Here is a 22,332-nt window from a genome sequence, read left to right on the forward strand (position 1 = left end):
AGGGAACTCTGCCATAGGAGAGTAAATAAAACCAAAAAGCAAAGTTAGGAACTAAAGTTTGTCCTTAAGAGGCTCTCTGTGTGTGGTGTAACTTTTTCTCCCTTGTCCTAACATTCTGAGACAAGTCAGATTTAGCAAATAATGTTCAGGGCTCTTCCCTAGATTTGATTACTTCCTGTTAGCCCCTAAACTTTAGTAAATATTGCATACACTCAGTCTTGTGTCCATGGTGTTGTACAAAATTAAAGTATCAAAGTAAAGTGGCTATATTTGCACCCCCTTTTTGCTGAAGCTAGCTGCCAGGAATAATATTGTATAGGAGGCTCAAAGTCCCTAAATTATAGACACTGGCCACTGTCTGACACACAAGTCAAGTTGCCGTTGAGATAAAATGATGAGAAGCAAGCAATCAGGGGATAGAGCAAGCAGAATGGATTGACCCAGGAGAAGCTAAACTCCCTACTTTTTCCCAAATATACTAGCAAAAGACAACATAAAGTAAGAAGGTAGATGTTGGATTGCAGGACTATGCTTTCAACTGCTTAAAACAATAATAATCTCACTATGTGTACAAAGTTTGTACAGAGTCTTCCATGATCAGTTGTCTCAATATAACGGAATAGTAACTGATATCTTACGATTTGAGTTTTATTGATGTTTATTCAAGCATGTTTTTAGTTCTCTTTATTTTCATCAATATTCTCTCTCATGAAAAATAGGATTCGAAAGTATTATAAAAACGTGCCCTATTAAAAAAATGTAGCTGAAGAAATTATGGTTAAAAGCAGTTTAATATGCTCGAAATACAAGTTGAGAATCCCTCATCTGAAAATCGAAAATCTAAAATGCTCCAAAACCCAAAACTTTTTGAGCACTGAAGTGATGCCACAAATGGAAAATAATAGTTTTTCATGGACAAAATTATTCAAAGTATTGTATAAAATTACTTCCAGGCTATGTATACAAGATGTATATGAAATATAAATGAATTTCATGTTCAGACTTGGGTACCCTCCCCAAGATATCTCGGTATGTATTATATATGCAAATATTTCTAACTCTGAAAAAAAAACTGAAACACTTCTGGTCCCATGCATTTAAGATAAGGTCTACTCAACTTGTAAAAGGAAAGTCAGTACACAGAAGCACAAGCAAAAATATTTTCCAGAATCACTAGAGAGGGCTGTAAATATGGTTCCGAGTTTCCCAGCAGCCAAAGCAAAGGGAAAATAGGATGAGTTACAAGAATCATATTGTCTTAAAGATATAAACACCCTGTTGTACAGAAGAAAAGCTTTTCTTTTGAAACGGAGACTTGTGAGAAATGTTTCTCACAGATCTTTATAAAGAACAGACAATAGAGAACAATACCCTTTGTAAACATAATAGCAAGTCTCTTCCAGTGTTTCCTTATAGTGTCCCTCAAGAAATCCTAACATACCATGCTAATGCTTCAATCAGAAAGGAACACTTTATTCTCAGATGAAATATTTGTATTATTTAAAAACCATCAGATAACAAAAGTCAACATATTGTACCTATTTCTCTGTATCTCTTGAACCAAAACTGTATCATTGCTGTGGATAAACAAGAATATATTCTTAATATAGTCATTATTTTGATATTTCTAAAAGGAGACAAAAGCATATTATTCTTACCAAAACCACTCTGAAGGTATCCACTATTTACCTCACCTGTGATTCTTTCACATTTTCAACAGTAAAGTTGAACCAGACTCGGAAGCGTGGATTACAGGTGTCCGGTCTAATGAACAGATCATACTCAAACTCAGAGACCTGGTCCACCCGGCCCAGGTTACCTGGTAATAAAAATTAAGAGAATTGTGTTTTAATAGAAGTTCATGCAGCTCAATGGTACACACATTTAAATATTATGCTCTCTGATAGTGGCATTTGTCAACATTCAGTACTTGAAGGTTCAGTGTTCACAATCCATAGGGCTGCCAAGTCTGAATGCAGCCCAGAGTAAGAAAAGCTTTCAGCTAGGCCAGGCTGTGGTGCAAGCTTCTCTGTCTGGCCCTTCTGACCCAGATCCTTTTATGCTACAAGTGTCTTTGACAGACCAGGATATTATATAAAGCCTGTGGTAAGCCCCTATGAACCAAGAGAAGAATGGCAAACTTTGGTTTCTTACTTAGAAAAGTGAGGATGATAATACCTTATGTATTTTGTATTAAGCTTCATTGTATACAAACTACCTGTAATACATTGGATCTTGTTTAATTTTTACAACAGGCAAATGTGGTTTGTACTGAGCTTCTTATATCCTAAACTTCTATCAGAATATGTTAAAGAATATGTAGAGTAAGGTTTTAAACAAAAAAATTAGAATTGCTACATAAGAATAACACAATCATGAAACTTAATTTCCACTTTCTCCATCAACAGAACTAACAGTTATATAAAAAATGTGTAAACTTAGGTGTTATCTCCATTTTCTGTATTGTCTCTCCTTTTTCTCACTGATATTCTAATGAGCAGTGAATTGTTAGAGAGGCAACATATTTGTTACACAATGGTACTGAATTTGGAGTCAGAAGAACTAGTTTAGTTTTAGTTCTGGAACTAACTAAGCAACTTTAGACAATTCACTTAACCTCTTCCAACATCTGTTTCCTCAACTATAAAGTTACAATCATATTAATAGAAACATGAAAATTTATTTCTATGCCAACTACTATGAACACTACTTGAAATTAACATACACAATTTATATAAATATTAAGTTTTGATAGAAAATTAAGGTTTTCTGAGCATTTCTACATGCCATATACTGTCCTAAATGCTAAATGAACTAAACTATTTGATCCTCACAACAACTCCTATGAGGTAGAGACCATTACTATCCCCATTTTACATATGAGAAAACCAAGGTACAAGGAACTTACCCAAAGTTATATAGCAAGTAAACAAGTAAAAGTCACATTTGGGATTTGAATTCAAGCAACCTGGCTCTAACCACTAGACAATATAGCTGTCTACCTAACAGAGCTGGTAGGAATAATAAACAAATAATATAAATTGAAAGCACACGATAAGTGGTAAGGCTTAATAAAATTACTATTTTTAAAATAACAAGAAGTTGAAAAGATACTTTTTTCCCTCTAAAAGTTCATGATCTAAAAATTAAATATTAATATTCACTTCAATATTCAAAGGAATGCAGATTTTCATTTTGTTCTTCATACTAAAACAGTATAAATGGGTTTTGATAAACAGTAACATCTTAAAATTACTGTGGCATATAGTGTCCAATAATAATGTACCATATGTGTCTAGAAATTTATAGTTTCAAAATGATTTGACATCTTTTATATTATTAAATCCTCACCATGACCCAGTGATAGGTAAATTGAAACCCAAAAATGTTTAGTGCTTGCTTAAGTTCATGTTTTAAAGCACCAGGGTGAGACCATAAATTAAAGACTTCCGATTTCATTGTGTTTTTCTTTCAGAATCTATCATAGCTACAACCAATTCATTTACTAAGCCATTTAATCAGTAATTCATTCAAAAGGCACTATGCTTTGTGTTATAAAAGAGACTAGATAGTATCAAACATATACTTTCTTTGTGCCCACTAAACTTATAGTCTCAAAGAATAGTGAACATCTGGTCTTTGGCCTACTGTACTCTGTTGACCTTCTTCATCATTCTTGTGATGAGCATTCTCTGTATGTGTGTGTGTGTACATAAATAATACTTTCCTTACATGCAATTAAGTGCCAGTTTATGGCCTTCTGGAAATAACTATTTCAGAATAAGCTAATAATGCCTCCATATCATCTGGTTCTCTTTCATTAAATGAAACACAAGGAAAGAAAACAAACACACTCTAAAATACATAGGTAGGATTTCGGGGGTGGAGCCAAGATGGCCGAATAGGAAGAGCTCCGGTCTCCAGCTCCCAGCCTGAGCGACACAGAAGACGGGTGATTTCTGCATTTCTGTTTGAGGTACCGGTTTCATCTCACTAGGGAGTGCCAAACAGTGAGTGCAGGACAGTCGGTGAAGTGCACTGTGCGCTAGCCGAAGCAGGGCGAGGCATTGCCTCACTCGGGAAGCGCAAGGGGTCAGGGAGTTCCCTTTCCTAGTCAAAGAAAGGGGTAACAGACGGCACCTGGAATATCGGGTGAGTCCCACCCTAATACTGCGCTTTTCCAACGGGCCTGGAAAACGGCACACTAGGAGATTGCGTCCCGCACCTGGCTCAGAGGGTCCTATGCCCACGGAGTCTCGCTGATTGCTAGCACAGCAGTCTGAGATCAAGCTGCAAGGTGGCAGCGAAGCTGGGGGAGGGGCGCCCGCCATTGCCCAGGCTTGCTTAGGTAAACAAAGCAGCCAGGAAGCTCCAACTGGGTGGAGTCCAGCACAGCTCAAGGAGGCCTGCCTGCCTCTGTAGGCTCCACCACTGGGGGCAGGGCACAGACAAACAAAAAGTCAGCAGGAACCTCCACAGACTTAAATTTCCCTGTCTGACTGACAGCTTTGAAGAGAGTAGTGGTTTTCCCAGCACGCGGCTGGAGATCTGAGAACAGACAGACTGCCTCCTAAAGTGGGTCCCTCACCCCTGAGCAGCATAACTGGGAGGCACCCCCAAGTAGGGACAGACTGACACCTCACTCGGCCGGGTACTCCTCTGAGACAAAACTTCCAGAGGAACTATCAGACAGCTGAATTTGTGGTCTCACGAAAATCTGCTGTTCTGCAGCCACCGCTGCTAACACCCAGCCAAACAGGGTCTGGAGTGGACCTCTAGTAAACTCCAACAGACCTGCAGCTGAGGGTCCTGTCCGGTAGAAGGAAAACTAACAAACAGAAAGGACATCCACACCAAAAACCCATCTGTACAACACCATCATCAAAGACCAAAAGTAGATAAAACCACAAAGATGGGGAAAAAACAGAGCAGAAAAACTGGAAACTCTAAAAAGCAGAGCACCTCTCCTCCTCCAAAGGAACGCAGTTCCTCACCAGCAACGGAACAAAGCTGGATGGAGGATGACTTTGACGAGTTGAGAGAAGAAGGCTTCAGACGATCAAACTACTCTGAGCTATGGGAGGAAATTCAAAACAATACCAAAGAAGTTAAAAACTTTGAAAAAAAATTAGAATGGATAACTAGAATAACCAATGCAGAGAAGGGCTTAAAGGAGCTGATGGAGCTGAAAGCCAAGTTTCGAGAACTACGTGAAGATTGCAGAAGCCTCAGGAGCAGATGTGATCAACTGGAAGAAAGGGTATCGCTGATGGAAGATGAAATGAATGAAATGAAGAGAGAAGGGAAGTTTAGAGAAAAAAGAATAAAAAGAAATGAACAAAGCCTCCAAGAAATTTGGGACTATGTGAAAAGACCAAACCTACGTCTGATTGGGGTACCTGAAAATGATGGGGAGAATGGAACCAAGTTGGAAAGCACTCTGCAAGATATTATCCAAGAGAACTTCCCCAATCTAGCAAGGCAGGCCAACATTCAGATTCAGGAAATACAGAGAACGCCATAAAGATACTCCTCGAGAAGAGCAACTCCAAGACACATAATTGTCAGATTCACCAAAGTTGAAATGAAGGAAAAAATGTTAAGGGCAGCCAGAGAGAAAGGTCGGGTTACCCACAAAGGGAAGCCCATCAGACTAACAGCTGATCTCTCGGCAGAAACTCTACAAGCCAGAAGAGAGTGGCGACCGATATTCAACATTCTTAAAGAAAAGAATTTTCAACCCAGAATTTCATATCCAGCCAAACTAAGCTTCATAAGTGAAGAAGAAATAAAATACTTTACAGACAAGCAAATGCTGGGTGATTTTGTCACCACCAGGCCTGCCCTAAAAGAGCTCCTGAAGGAAGCACTAAACATGGAAAGGAACAACGGGTACCAGCCACTGCAAAAACATGCCAAATTGTAAAGACCATCGAGGCTAGGAAGAAACTGCATCAACTAACGAGCAAAATAACCAACTAACATCATAATGACAGGATCAGATTCACACATAACAATATTAACGTTAAATGTAAATGGGCTAAATGCTCCAATTAAAAGACACAGACTGGCAAACTGGATAAGGAGTCAAGACCCATCAGTGTGCTGTATTCAGGAAACCCATCTCACGTGCAGAGACACACATAGACTCAAAATAAAGGGATGGAGGAAGATCTATCAAGCAAGTGGAAAACAAAAAAAGGCAGGGGTTGCAATCCTAGTCTCTGATAAAATAGACTTTAAACCAACAAAGATCAAAAGAAACAAAGAAGGCCATTACATAATGGTAAAGGGATCAATTCAACAAGAAGAGATAACTATCCTAAATATATATGCACCCAACACAGGAGCACCTAGATCCATAAAGCAAGTCCTGAGTGACCTACAAAGGGACTTAAACTCCCACACAATAATAATGGGAGATTTTAACACCCTACTGTCAACATTAGACAGATCAACAAGACAGAAAGTTAACAAGGATATCCAGGAATTGAACTTAGCTCTACACAAAGTGGACCTAATAGACATCTACAGAACTCTCCACCCCAAATCAACGGAATATACATTTTTTTCAGCATCACCCCACACCTATTCCAAAATTGACTACATAGTTGGAAGTAAAGCTCTCCTCAGCAAATGTAAAAGAACAGAAATTATAACAAACTGTCCCTCAGACCACAGTGCAATCAAACTAGAACTCAGGATTAAGAAACTCACTCAAAACCGCTCAACTACATGGAAACTCAACAACCTGCTCCTGAATGACTATTGGGTACATAATGAAATGAAGGCAGAAATAAAGATGTTCTTTGAAACCAACGAGAACAAAGACACAACATACCAGAATCTCTGGGACACGTTCAAAGCAGTGTGTAGAGGGAAATTTATAGCACTAAATGCCCACAAGAGAAAGCAGGAAAGATCCAAAATTGACACCCTAACATCACAATTAAAAGAACTAGAAAAGCAAGAGCAAACACATTCAAAAGCTAGCAGAAGGCTAGAAATAACGAAAATCAGAGCAGAACTGAAGGAAATAGAGACACAAAAATCCCTTCAAAAAATTAATGAATCCAGGAGCTGGTTTTTTGAAAAGATCAACAAAATTGATAGACCGCTAGCAAGACTCATAAAGAAGAAAAGAGAGAAGAACCAAATAGATGCAATAAAAAATGAAAAAGGGGATATCACCACCGATCCTACAAAAATACAATCTACCATCAGAGAATACTACAAATGCCTCTATGCAAATAAACTAGAAAATCTAGAAGAAATGGATAAATTCCTCGACAAATACACCCTCCCAAGACTAAACCAGGAAGAAGTTGAATCTCTGAATAAACCAATAACAGGTTCTGAAATTGTGGCAATAATCAATAGCTTACCAACCAAAAAAAGTCCAGGACCTGATGGATTCACAGCCGAATTCTACCAGAGGTACAAGGAGGAACTGGTACCATTCCTTCTGAAACTATTCCAATTGATAGAAAAAGAGGGAATCCTCCCTAACACATTTTATGAAGCCAGCATCGTCCTGATACCAAAGCCTGGCAGAGACATAACCAAAAAAGAGAATTTCAGACCAATATCCTTGATGAACATTGATGCAAAAATCCTCAATAAAATACTGGCAAACCGAATCCAGCAGCACATCAAAAAGCTTATCCACCATGATCAAGTGGGCTTCACCCCTGGGATGCAAGGCTGGTTCAACATACGCAAATCAATAAATGTAATCCAGCATATAAACAGAACCAAAGACAAAAACCACATGATTATCTCAATAGATGCAGAAAAGGCCTTTGACAAAATTCAACAACCCTTCAGGCTAAAAACTCTCAATAAATTAGGTATTGATGGGACGTATCTCAAAATAATAAGAGCTATCTATGACAAACCCACAGCCAATATCATACTGAATGGGCAAAAACTGGAAGCATTCCCTCTGAAAACTGGCACAAGACAGGGATGCCCTCTCTCACTGCTCCTATTCAACATAGTGCTGGAAGTTCTGGCCAGGGCAATCAGGCAGGAGAAGGAAATAAAGGGTGTTCAATTAGGAAAAGAGGAAGTCAAATTGTCCCTGTTTGCAGATGACATGATTGTATATCTAGAAAACCCCATTGTCTCAGCCCAAAATCTCCTTAAGCTGATTAGCAACTTCAGCAAAGTCTCAGGATACAAAATTAATGTACAAAAATCACAAGCATTCTTGTACACCAATAACAGACAAACAGAGAGCCAAATCATGAGTGAACTCCCATTCACAAATGCTTCAAAGAGAATAAAATACCTAGGAATCCAACTTACAAGGGATGTGAAGGACCTCTTCAAGGAGAACTACAAACCACTGCTCAATGAAATAAAAGAGGATACAAACAAATGGAAGAACATTCCATGCTCATGAGTGGGAAGAATCAATATCGTGAAAATGGCCATACTGCCCAAAGGTATGGTTGTTGACACCCCACTGTCAACATTAGACAGATCAACGAGACAGAAAGTTAACACCGTGGAATACTATGCAGCCATAAAAAATGATGAGTTCATGTCCTTTGTAGGGACATGGATGAAACTGGAAACCATCATTCTCAGTAAACTATCGCAAGGACAAAAAACCAAACACCGCATGTTCTCACTGATAGGTGGGAACTGAACAATGAGAACTCATGGACACAGGAAGGGGAACATCACACTCCAGGGACTGTTGTGGGCTGGGGGGAGGGGGGAGGGACAGCATTAGGAGATATACCTAATGCTAAATGACGAGTTGATGGGTGCAGGAAATCAACATGGCACATGGATACATATGTAACAAACCTGCACATTGTGCACATGTACCCTAAAACCTAAAGTATAATAATAAAAAAAAAAAAACTACGAGAAAAAAAATAAATAAATAAAATAAAAAAATAAAATAAAATACATAGGTAAGACAAATATAACACAAAACCTAAGCTGTAGATTTTATACCCAAATATATCACTAAATGTGTTATATGTAAATGGATTAAAATTACAATTAAGACAAAATGGATGAACCTGGAGTACATTATGCTAAGTTAAATAAGCCAGATGCAAAAAGAAAAATATTGCATGACTTCACTTATATGTAGAATCTGAAAGAAAAAAAGCCAAACACACAGAAACAGAAAATAGAATGGTGGTTACCAGGGGCAGATGGTGGTGGACAAAATGAGATATGTAGGTCAAAGAGTAGAAAATCACAGTTATGTATGATGACTAAACCTAGAGATCATGTAGAACACGAGGATTATAGTTAATAATATTATATAACATACCGGAAATGTGCTAAGAAAGTAGATTTTAGTTGCTTTTACCGTGCATACATATACCAAAAAAAGTTAACTATATGAGATAATAAATATGCTAATATGCTTGACGTTGGTAATCATTGCATTATGTATATCAAAACATAATGTTCTATGTCTTATATATATATAATAAAATAATTTTTTAAATACAAGAAAAAATTTTATTTTGGATATAATACGAACTAATGCTTATAAACACAAGCTTTCCTTTTAGGAGCACAAAAAGATTGAAAATAAAATGACAAAAAGTTTTAACAGAAAAGCACTATTACTAAGAAAGCAAATGTAACTATATATATACTTGTATCAGACAACATAGACTATAAATCAAGTAACATTACTAGAAATGAATAGGGGTATTTCATGATGAAAAAGGGTAATTCCACCAAGAACATATAAAAACATTAAAAAGATAGATAGATGATAGATAGATAGATAGATAGATAGATAGATAGATAGATCTTTAAAGTATGTAAGTAAAATTTGACAAAATTAAAACATAGATTAATCTAGAATCAAAATGAGAAATTTAACACGCCAATATCCCTTACTGTAAAAAATACCAAAAGAAATATTCAGGAAAGGATTGAGATAATTTGAAAACATGATTTTAAAAATACCTAGTTTTAATTATGAAACACATTATATTTATAGAAATAAAGAATATATATTCTTTTCAAATGTACATGATGTTCTTCTCAAAACTGATCATATGCTCGTCCATAAAGCAAGTCCCAATTAATTTCAAAGTTGTGATCTCATACTGCATGTGTTCTCTCATTTCAGTAATAATATTTTAAACTAAATTGTGTTCAATATATGAGAATCAAAAAGTGTAACATATAGCTAAATCCACTCTAAGATGTAAATTTATAACCATACATGCACATACATATACATATATAGTTACAGATGATTAATTTTTCAGTGATTTATACATGCGGATAAAGATCAATGATCCATGCTTCTGTTTTAAAAAGGTAAAAAAAGAATGGTATTTTCAAAACAAAAAGCAGAGGCAAGCAAAAAGAACAGAAAATATTTAAAAAATTATCTGAATGTACCCTAAAAATTTTAAATGTGAAAGTTTGATACTTTGAAATAGACTTTTAATATTAAAAAACGCTTAGCAAAGCTCACCAAGAAGAAATAAACCACATATTATTAATATCAAAATAACAAAAAGAGACTGACTTTATCAGGATGATAAAATAGGTGGTTTTAGCTCTAATACCCCCAGATAAATACTGGTTTAATAACCATTCATGATGATGCCTGTAATCCCAGGTACATGGGAGGCTTAGGCAGGAGAATCACTTGAACCTAGGAGGTGGAGGATATAGTAAGCCAAGATGGCGCCACTGCACTCCAGCCTGGGTAATAGAGTGAGACTCTGTCTCAAAAAAAAAAAAAAATGTATACATTAAGATTTGCTAAGAGAGTAGATCTTATGTTAAGTATTTTTATCACAAAAATAGTAATAATATATAAAGAAAGCAGAAGGAAACTTTTGGAGATGATGGATATATTTATGGATAAGCCTGTGGTAATGGTTTCACAGATGTATAGTTATCTCCAAACTCATCAAATTGTATACAACAAATATGTGCAGCTTTTTGTGTGTCAATCACACCTCAAAAAAGTAATTTAAGGAAAAAATAATACTTGGGGGAAAAGGAAAAAAGAGCAAAATAAACCCAAAGAAAGCAGAATAAATATAATAATAAAGATAAGAGTAGAAATAAATGACATAGAGAATAGAAAACATTACTGAAAGCCAATAAACACAAAATTTGTCCTTTGAAGTGATCAACAAAAGTGACAACTTTAAATTGATTGGCTAACAAAAAAGAGAGAGGACTCTAATTTGTAAAATCAGAAATTAAACAGAGGACATACTATAACCAACTGTACATCAAAAAATTAACCTAAATGAAATGGCATTTGTTGTTTTAAAAGAAAAGCACTATCAATAAGAAGCAAATGTAACTATACTTATATCAGACAACATAGACTATAAATCAAGTAACATTACTAGAAATGAATAGGGGTGTCTCATGATGAAAAAGGATAATTCCACCAAGAACATATAAAAACAGTAAATAGATAGATAGATCTTTAAAGTATGTTGTCTGGAAAAACAACAAACAAAGTTGACTAAAAGTAAATATGGATACCTGAATAGATCTAAAACAAGTAGTATTAAATTAATAATCAAAAAACTTCTCACCAGGAAAATTATATGTCCAGATGTTTTCACAGGTAAATTCTGTAAAATTAAAACTTGTTTAAAATTAACACCAATTCTTAGCTGGGTGTGGTGGCTCACACCTGTAATCCCAGCTCTTTGGGAGGCCAAGGCAGGCAGATCACAAGGTCAAGAGATCGAGACCATCCTGGCCAACATGGTGAAACCCCGTCTCTACTAAAAATACAAAAACTAGCTGCGCATAGTGGTGCATGCCTGTAGTCCCAGCTACTCTGGAGGCTGAGGCAGGAGAATCACTTGATCCCGGGAGGCAGAGGTTGCAGTGAGCCGAGATCATGCCACTGCACTCCAGTCTGTTGATAGAGCGAGGCTCTATCTCAACAAAATAAAATAACACCAATTCTTAACAAACTCTTGCCAAAAAAAAAAACGAAGAAAAGATAACACTTCCAAACTCATTCTATGAAACCAGGATTACCTGGATCTTAAAATCAGATGGAGATATCATGAAGACAAAAACAAAAACAATAACAAATAAAAAATACAGAACAACATCCCTATAAATATAAACTCAAAAATCTTCAAAGAAATACTAACAAACTGAATCTAGCAACATAAAAAATGATTATACACCATGACAGGTGAGATTTATCCCAGAAATTCAAAGTTGGTACAACACACGAAAATCAACTAATGCAATATAACACATTATTAAAATAAAGGGCAAAAACACAAGGATCATCTAATAGATGCAGAAAAAACATCTGACAAAATCTTACACATTTCATGATAAGAATACTCAAGACAAATGAATACAAGGGACCTTCCTCAAACTCATAAAGGGTATATTTGAAAAACACACAGCTAATAGCCCACTTAATGGTGAAAGACTGAACATTATCCCTCTAAGATCAGGGAGAAGATAAGCATCTTTGTTTTTGCCATTTCTATTCAAAATTGTTGTGGAGATTCCAGAAAGGACAAGTATGCCAGAAAAAAAAGCATTCATATTGAAAAGGAAGAAATAAAATTATTTCTATTTGCAGGTGACATAACTTTTAAGCAGAAAAACCTAAGGAATCCACATACAAAAAAAAACTATTTGAGCTAAAAAACAATTTCAGTAAAGTTTCAGAATACAATCCATATACAAAACCAATTGTATCTCTATATGCCAGCAATGAACATTCTGAAAATAAAAAAAAAGTTCCATTTACAATAGCATCAAAATAATACTTAGTTAAGTTAACAAAAGGAATGCCAATAGATTTAATCCAAGAAGGCAAGGTTCTTTTAACACTTAAAAAGCAAGCAACATAATTCACCATATGGACAAAATAAAGAGAATAACCTTAAGATTATTTCAGTAGATGCCGAAAAAACATTTGACAAATTCCACACGCATTAATGATTTAAAAAAAAAACAAAAACACTTCCATCAAACTTCAACTAGTAGGAAACTTCCTGATATAGACAAAGGGCATGAATTGAAAGCAAAAATGTAGCACTAATATCATACTTAATGGTACAATATTTAATTATTTATCCGAGATCAAGCATGTAGGGTGTCCTTCTATTCAACATTATTATAAAGACCCAAGATATTGCAATAGAGCAAGAAAAACAAATAAAAGACATAAAGATTAGGAAAGAGGAAATAATACTATAACTTTCCTTACTTACAGATGATAGTGTTATTTACATAGATTTTTCTATGTAAAGAATAGAAAATTGACAACTACTTGAGCCAATAAATAAATTTAGCAAAGTCACAGATACAAAGTGAATATATGAAAATAACTGCAGTAGCAACAAGCAATGGCACTACCAGCAAAAAATTAAAAATAAAATTTTAAGGATCCCATTCATGGTTGAAACAAAAAACCACAAGGTACCTAGAAATAAATCTAACCAAAGATATCCAAGTCTTCTGCACTAAAAACTACAAAATATTATTGAGAGAATTTGAAGAATACCTTAAAATGGTATTTCTCCCCAATGTATGTATACAGATACAGAGGAACCACAGTCAAATTCTGGAAGCCTTTTTGTAGAAATTGATTACCTCATTCTACATTGTATGCGAAAATGTAATATAATATCATAAAAGCAATTTTAGTGAAAACTGTTATAAATTTAGTAATCAAGACAGTTTGGTAATTCAAAATGATAGACCTTTACATGTATGAAACAGAATGGAGAGTGCAGAAATAGGCCCACATATTTATGAGCAATTTACTTTAACAAAGATGACAAGGCAATTTAATAAAGAGGTAAGTATTTAAATGAGTAATGTTCAATATAAATAATTAACCCTTACTGAAAATCTTATACAAAAATTACCTCAAAATGGATCATAGACACAAATGTAAAACCCAAAATTATAACATGTGTAGAAGAAAACATAAAAGAATGATACTGCCTAGGTTTTCTTCTAGGGTTTTTATTGTTCTAGGTCTTACCTTTAAATTTTTAATACATCTTGAGTTAATTTTTGTATGGTGTAAAAAAGGGGTACAGTTTCAGTTTTCTGCATATGGCCAGCCAGTTTTCCCAACACCATTTATTAAATAGGGAATCCTTTCTCCATTGCTTGTTTTTGTCAGGTTTGTCAAAGATCAGATGGTTGTAGATGTGTGGTGTTATTTCTGAGGCCTCTGTTCTGTTCCATTGGTCTATATATCTGTGTTGGTACCAGTACCATGCTGTTGGGGTTACTGTAGCCTTGTCGTATAATTTGAAGTCAGGTACTCTGATGCCTCCAGCTTTGTTCTTTTGCTTAGGATTGTCTTGAATATACAGGATCTTTCTTGGTTCCATATGAAATTTAAAGTAGTTTTCTAATTCTGTGAAGAATGTCAACGGTAACCATGATGGGAATAGCAGTGAACCTATAAATTTACTTTGGGGAGTATGGCCATTTTCACAATATTGATTCTTCCTATCCATGAGCATAGAACGTTTTTCCACTTGTTTGTGTCCTCTCTTATTTCCTTGAGCAGTGGTTTGTAGTTCTCCTTAAAGAGGTCCTTCACATCCCTTGTAAGTTGTATTCCTAGGTATTTTATTCTCTTTGTAACAACTGTGAATAGGAGTTAACTCATGATTTGGCTTTCTCTTTGTCTATTGTTGTTGTGTAGGAATGCTTGTGAGTTTTGCACATTGATTTTGTATCCTGTGACTTTGCTGAAGTTATCAGCTTAAGAATATTTTGAGCTGAGATGAGGGGATTTTCTAAATATACAGCCATGTCATCTGCAAACAGAGACAATTTGACTTCCTCTCTTCCTATTTGAATACCTTTATTTCTTTCTCTTGCCTGATAGCCCTAGCCAGAACTTTCGATACTATGTTGAATAGGAGCAGTGAGAGAAGGCATCCTTGTATTGTGCCAGTTTTCAAAGATAATGTTTCCAGCTTTTGGTCATTCAGTATGATATTGGCTGTGGGTTTGTCATAAATTGCTCTTATTATTTTGAGATACATTCCATCAATACCTAGTTTATTGAGTGTTTTTTACCATGAAAGGGTGTTGAATTTTATCGAAGGCCTTTTCTGCACCTATTGATATAATCATGTGGCTTTTGTCATTGGTTCTGTTTATGTGATGGATTACGTTCATTGATTTGCATATGTTGAACCAGCCTTGTATCCCAGGGATGAAGTCAACTTGATCGTGGCAGATAAGCTTTTCAATGTGCTGCTGGATTCAGTTTGCCAGTATTTTATTGAGGGTTTTCCCGTCTATGTTAATCAGGGATATTGGCCTGAAATTTTCTTTTTCTTTTTTTGTTGTGTCTGCCAGGTTTTGGTATCAAGATGAGGCTGGCCTCATAAAATGAATTGCAGAGGAGTCCCTGTTTTTCTATTGTTTGAAATAGTTTTAGAAGGAATGGTACCAGCTCCTCTTTGTACTTCTGGTGGAATTCAGCTGTGAATCTGTCTAGTCCTGGGCTTTTGTTGGTTGGTAGGCTCTTAATTACTGCCTCAACTTCAGAACATTTTATTGGTCTAATTCAGGGATTTGACTTCTTCCTGGTTTAGTCTTGGGAGGGTGTTGTGTCCAGGAATTCATCTACTTCTTCTAGATTTTCTAGTTTATTTGCATAGAGGTGTTTAAAGTATTCTCTGATGGTAGTTTGTATTTCTGTGGGGTCAGTGGTGATATCCCCTTTATCATTTTTTATTGTGTTTATTGTATTCTTCTCTCTTTTCTTCTTTATTAGTCTGGCCAGCATTCTATCTATTTTGTTAATCTTTTCAACAAACCAGCTACTACATTCATTGATTTTTTGAAGGCTTTTTCATCTCTATCTCCTTCAGTTCTGCTCTGATATTAGTTATTTCTTGTCTTATGCTAGCTTTTTCATTTGCTTCCTCTTGCTTCTCTAGTTCTTTTCATTGTGATGTTAGGATGTCGATTTTAGATCTTTCTTACTTTCTCATGAGGGCATTTTAGTGCTATAAATTTCCCTCTAAACACTGCTTTAGCTGTGTCCCAGAGATTCTGGTATGTTGTCTCTTTGTTCTCATTGGTTTCAAAGAACTTCTTTATTTCTTCCCTAATTTTATTTACCCAGTAGTCACTCAGGAGCAGGTTGTTCAGTTTCCATGTAGTTGTATGGTTTTGAGTGAGTTTCCTAATCTTGAACTCTAATTTGATGGCACTGTGGTCTGAGAGACTGTTTCTTACGAATTCTGTTCTTTTGCATTTGCTGAGGAGTGTTTTACTTCCAATTATGTGGGAAATTCTAGAATAACTGTTATGTGGTGCTGAGAAAAATGTACATTCTGTTGATTTGGGGTGGAGAGTTCTGTACATGTCTATTAGGTCTGCTTGGTCCACAGCTGAGTTCAAGTCTTGAATATCCTTGTTAATTTTCTGTCTCGTTGATCTGTCTAATATTGACAGTGAGGTGTTAAAGTCTCCCACTATTACTGTGTGGGAGTCTATCTCTTTGCAGGTCTCTAAGAACTTGCTTTAAGAATTGGGTGCTACTGTATTGGATGCATATATATTTAGGATAGTTAACTCCCTTGTTGCGTTGATCCCTTTACCATTATGAAATGCATTTCTTTGTCTTTTTTTATCTTTGTTGACTTAAAGTCTGTTTTATCAGAGACTAGGATTGCAATCCCTGCTTTTTTTTTTTCTTATCATTTCGTTGGTACATATTCCTAAATCCTTTTATTTTGAGCCTATGTGTGTCTTTGCACATGAGATGGGTCTCGTGAATATAGCACAAAGATGGATCTTGATCCTTTATCTAATTTGCCAGTCTGTGTCTTTTAACTGGGGCATTTAACCCATTTACATTTGAGGTCAGTATTGTCATGTGTGATTTTGATCTTGTCATTATGATGCTAGCTGGTTATTTTGGCTACTGGTGGATGCAGTTTCTTCATAGTGTCGATGGTCTCTACATTTTGGTATGGTTTGCCAGTGGCAGGTACCGGTTTTTCCTTCCCGTATTTAGTGCTTCCTTCAGGAGCTCTTGTACGGCAGGCCTGGTGGTGACAAAATCCCTCAGCATTTGATTGTCTGTAAAGGAATTTATTTCTCCTTCACTTATAAAGCGTAGTTTGGCCAATATGAAATTCTGGGTTGAAAATTCTTTTCTTTAAGAATGTTGAGTATTGGCCCCCACTATCTTCTGGCTTGTAGGGTTTCTGCAGAGACATCCCCTGTTAGTCTGATGGGCTTCCTTTTGTAGGTAACCCAATCTTTCTTTCTGGCTGCCCTTAACATTTTTTCCTTCATTTCCACCTTGATGAATCTCACAATTATGTGTCTTGGGGTTGCTCTTCTTGAGGAGTATCTTTGTGGTGTTCTCTGTATTTCCAGAATTTGAATGTTGACCTGTCTCACTAGGTTGGGGAAGTTCTCCTCAATAATATCCTAAAGAGTGTTTTCTAACTTGGTTCCATTCTCCCCCTCATTTTCAGGTACACCAATCAAATGTAAGTTTGCTCGTTTCACACAGTCTCATATTTCTTGAAGGCTTTATTCATTCCTTTTCATTCTTTTTTCTCTCATCTTGTCTTCACATTTTATTCCATTGAGTTGAGCTTCAATATCTGATATACTTTCTTCTGCTTGATCGATTCAGCTATTGATACTTGTATATGCTTCACCCAGTTCTCGTCCTGTGTTTTTCAGCTCCATCAGGTCATTTATGTTCTTCTCTAAACTGGTTATTCTAGTTAGCGGCTCCTGTAACCTTTTATCAAGGTTTTTAACTTCCTCGCATTGGGTTAGAACATGCTCCTTTAGCTCGGAAGAGTTTGTTATTACCCACCTTCTGAAGCCTACTTCTGTCATTTCATCAAAGTCATTCTCCATCCAGTTTTGTTCCCTTGCTGGCGAGGAGTTGTGGTCCTTTGGAGGAGAGGAGATGTTCGGTTTTTTGAATTTTCAGCCTTTTTGCACTGGTTTTTCCTCATCTTCATGGATTTATCTACATTTGCTCTTTGATGTTGGTGACCTTCGGATGGGATTTTTGCGTGGGCATCCTTTATGCTGATGTTGATGCTATTGCTCTCTGTTAGTTTTCCTTTTAACAGTCAGGCCCCTATTGTGAAGCTCTGCTTGAGTATGCTGGAGGTCCTCTCTAGGCGCTGTTTGCCTGGGTATCACCAGCAGAGCCTGCAGAACAGCAAAGATTGCTGCCTGCTCCTTCCTCTAGAACCTTCCTCCCAGAGCGACACCTGCAGATGCCAGCCAAAGCTCAACTGTATGAGGTGTCTGTCGACCCCTGCTGTGAGGTGTCTCTCATGCAGGAGGCACGGGTGTCAGGGACCCAATTGAGGAGGCACTCTGTCTCTTAGCAGAGCTCAAGTGCTGTGCTGGGAGATCTGCTGCTCTCTTCAGAGCCAGCAGGCAGGAAGGGTTACATCTGCTGAAGCTGTGGCCATAGCTGCCCCTTCCTCCAGGAGCTCTGTCCCAGAAAGATGGGAGTTTTATCTATAAGCCCCCAACTGGGTCTTCTGCCTTTCTTTCAGAGATGCCCTGCCCAGAGAGGAGGAATCTAGAGAGGAAGTCTGGCTACAGCAGCTTTGTAGCGCTGCGGTGGGCTCTGCCCAGTCTGAACTTCCCGGAGGCTGTGTTTATACTGTGAGGAAAAAACCACCTACACAAGCCTCAGCAATGGTGGATGGCCCTTTCCCCACCAAGCTCAAGTGTCCCAGGACAACTTCAGATTGCTGTGCTAGCTGTGAGAATTTCAAACCAGAGAATCTAGGAAATACCATTCAGGACATAGACATGGGCAAAGACTTCATGACGAAAACACCAAAAGCAATGGCAACAAAAGGCAAAATTGATAAATGGGATCTAATTAAACCAAAGAGCTTCTGTACAGCAAAAGAAACTATCATCAGAGTGAATAAAATGGGAGAAAATGTTTGCAATCTATCCATCTGACAAAAGGCTAATATCTAGAATCTACAAGGAACTTAAACAAATTTACAAGAAAAAAACAAAGAACCCCATCAAAAAGAGGCTGAAGGATATGAACATATACTTCTCAAAAGAAGACATTTATGCAGCCAACAAACATATGAAAAAAAGCTCATCATCAATGGTCATTAGACAATGCATATCAAAACCAAAATAGATACCATCTCATGCCACTTAGAATGGTGATCATTAAAAAGACAGGAAATAACAGATGCTGGAGAGGATGTGGAGAAATAGGAACACTTTGCACTCTTGGTGGGAGTGTAAATTAGTTCAACCATTGTGGAAGAGTGTGGCAATTCCTCAAGGATCGGGAACCAGAAATACCATTTGACCCAGCAATCCCATTACTGGATATATACCAAAAGGATTATAAATCATTCTACTATAAAGACACATGCACATGTATGTATATTGAGGCACTGTTCACAATAGCAAAGCCTTGGAACCAACCCAAATGTCCATCAATGATAGACTGGATTAAGAAAATGTGGCACATATACACCATGGAATACTATGCAGCCATAAAAAGGGTGAGTTCATGTCCTTTGAAGGGACATGCATGAAGCTGGAAACCATCATTCTCAGCAAACTAACACAGGAACAGAAAAACAAACACCACATGTTCTCACTTATAAGTGGGAGTTTAAAAATGAGACCATATGGGTACAGGGAAGGGAACATCACACACCAGGCCTGTTGGAGGTTGTGGGGCAAGGGGAGGGATAGCATTAGGAGAAATACCTAATGTAGATGACAGGTTGATGGGTGCAGCAAACCACCATGGCCCATTTATATCTATGTAACAAACCTGCACGTTCTGCACATGTATCCCAGAACTTAAAGTATAATAATAAAACAAAAATGAATAAATAATTTTAAAAAAAATTTTAAAAAGAAAATATAATAGAAAATTCTTTGTGACCTTTGAGTAGGCAAAGATTTCTTAGAAAGAACATAAAAAGCATAAACTATATTTTAAAAAACTAATAAACTGAACTTCATAAACAGACACCAAAAATCACTTTACCTCTTTAGTTCTCTGAAAGGCACTATTAAGAAATGAAAAACAAAGACACAGACTAACAGAAGATATTTGTTACACAGAAAAAGAACTCGAATATACAAAGAACTCTTATGAAGCAAAAAATTAAATTAAAATTAAAAAATAAGCAAAAGATCTGAACAGACACTCAGAAAAAGAAAAAAAGATTTATGAGTTGCCAGAAAGCATATAAAATGTTACTACACATCACTTATTATCAGAAAAATGCATATTAAAACCACAAAGGAATATTACCGCACACCCATAGAATAGCTAAAAAATAAAAACATAAAAAACAATGAAAATCTGGCCCCACCAAGCGATAACAAGGATGTGAAGCAACTAGAAGTTTCATATGTTTCCAGTGAAAATGTAAAAGGATGATCACTTTGCAAAACCATTTGATAATTTCTCATAAAGGTAAATGTACACCAATTATATGAACTAGCTGGTCATAGATATCTAACCAAGAAAAAAATTAAAAATTGTGTTTACACTAAGACTTGTAAATAAATGTTCATAGAAACTTTATTTGTAATAGCTGAAAACTGGAAACAACCTAAATGTCTTTCAGTAGGTTGAATGGATAAACACATATTTGTACAATGAAATAGTGTTAAGCAAGAAAAAGAAATGAATTATCAATACATACAACATGGATCAATTTCAAATCATTATGTCAAAATAAAAAGGTCACACAAAACAAGGTACATAATGAATTCCATTTATTCATAAAATTGCAAATTCACATTTATGGATAGAAAGCAATGATCAGTGTTTATCTGGGTGGAAAGAGGGACATATTATGAAGGAGCCTGAGAAATCTTGCAAGCGCTGGATATATTTGCTCTCTTGATTGTGGTGACAGTTTCCTAAGTGTATGCATATGTCAAAATACATCAAATTTTACACTTTAAATATGTTTAGTTTAATGTTGTTCAATTATATAGTACTTTAATAATTTTAAAAAATACTTATACCTCTCCACTATCTCATTTTCCCTTGGAATGTCCCAGAAATAACAGCTATCTTAAACTTAGTATTTCCCTTTTACATGCATTTTTTGAAATAAGTATTATGCATAGTACAATGGTTACATACAGGGACTGTAAAGAGAGACAACATGAGCTGTAAATCTGTCTCTATCACTTAATAGCTTTGTTTCTTTGGAAAAATTAATTCATTCTTATGTGCCTCAATTTACTGATTATAATGGGATGATAATAGTACTTTTTTCACAGGGTTATTGTGAGTATTAAGTGACTGAATTTATATAAATAGCTAGAAGAGTATTTGTCAAATAGTAAATTATGGTTATGCCATATAATATAAAACCAGGTAGATATTAAATTGAACATGAAAGAATTGTTAGTAATATGGAACAATATTAAGGCAAAATATAATAAGGATGGTTAGGAATATGGACTCTGGTTCATCCATGTTGTCCCAAAGGGTAAGATCTCCTTTTTAAAGGCTGAATAATATTCCATTGAATAATACCCCATAATTTTGTTAACTATTAATCTATCAACAGACACCTTGGTTAAGTAAAATAAGTTAGACACAAAAAGAAAAATATTGCATGATCTCACTTATATATGGAATCGTCTTTTTAAAAGTTGAATACATAGAAACAAAGAGTAGAATGGCAGTTACCAGAGATGGGGCTGGGGGCAGGGAATGAAGAATGGGGAGATAAAGATCAAAAGTATAAAAAGTTGCAGTTATGTAGGATGAATAAGTCTAGAGCTATAATGTATAACATGAGGACTATAGTTAATAATATTGTATATTGAAAATTTGCTGAGAGTAGATTTTAGTAGCTCTTACCACCAAAAAAAGTAACTGTGAGATAACAGATATGTCAACTTTCATGATTATAGAAACCATTTCACTGATGTATGTAGATGAAAAAGAAAGTTGTACATCTTAAATGTCTACAACTTTTTTAAAAAGAAGAATATGGGCTTTGGGTTAGACCACTTGGATTGAATCTCAGCTCTACCACTTAGTATCTCAGTTATCTTGAGTATGTTTCTTGTTTCTTACTTTCTTTGTGCTTTAGTTTTTTCATCTTTAAAAGATGAATAATGACAGCACCTTCTTCTTAGGGTTGAATTAAACAACTTGACCTAAAAGCATGTGGAGTAGTGTCCTAAGCACAGAACAAACATTCAATAACATTAACCATTAGTAGTAGCATACATTCCGAAGTAATATATAGTTGTCTCCAACCATTCAGTGTTATGTCTTCAAGCAAAAGTAACGTATATTAAACGTAAATT

General features: G+C 35.9%; 1 protein-coding gene across 10 annotated transcripts in view; it reads right to left on the reverse strand.

Moving 5' to 3' along the window:
- Positions 1-22,332, reverse strand: part of LOC116473135 (AGBL carboxypeptidase 4) — a 1,494,771-nt gene that overhangs the window by 1,180,578 nt on the left and 291,861 nt on the right. For all 10 annotated transcript variants that reach the window (XM_032160791.1, XM_058443101.1, XM_058443097.1 and 7 more), the window contains one exon: positions 1,695-1,819. In XM_032160791.1, the coding sequence (XP_032016682.1) occupies positions 1,695-1,819 (125 nt within the window). The remainder of the gene's footprint in view (positions 1-1,694; positions 1,820-22,332) is intronic.

The sequence above is a fragment of the Hylobates moloch genome, unplaced genomic scaffold, assembly GCF_009828535.3.
Source record: "Hylobates moloch isolate HMO894 unplaced genomic scaffold, HMol_V3 SCAFFOLD_8, whole genome shotgun sequence".
NCBI lineage: Eukaryota > Metazoa > Chordata > Mammalia > Primates > Hylobatidae > Hylobates > Hylobates moloch.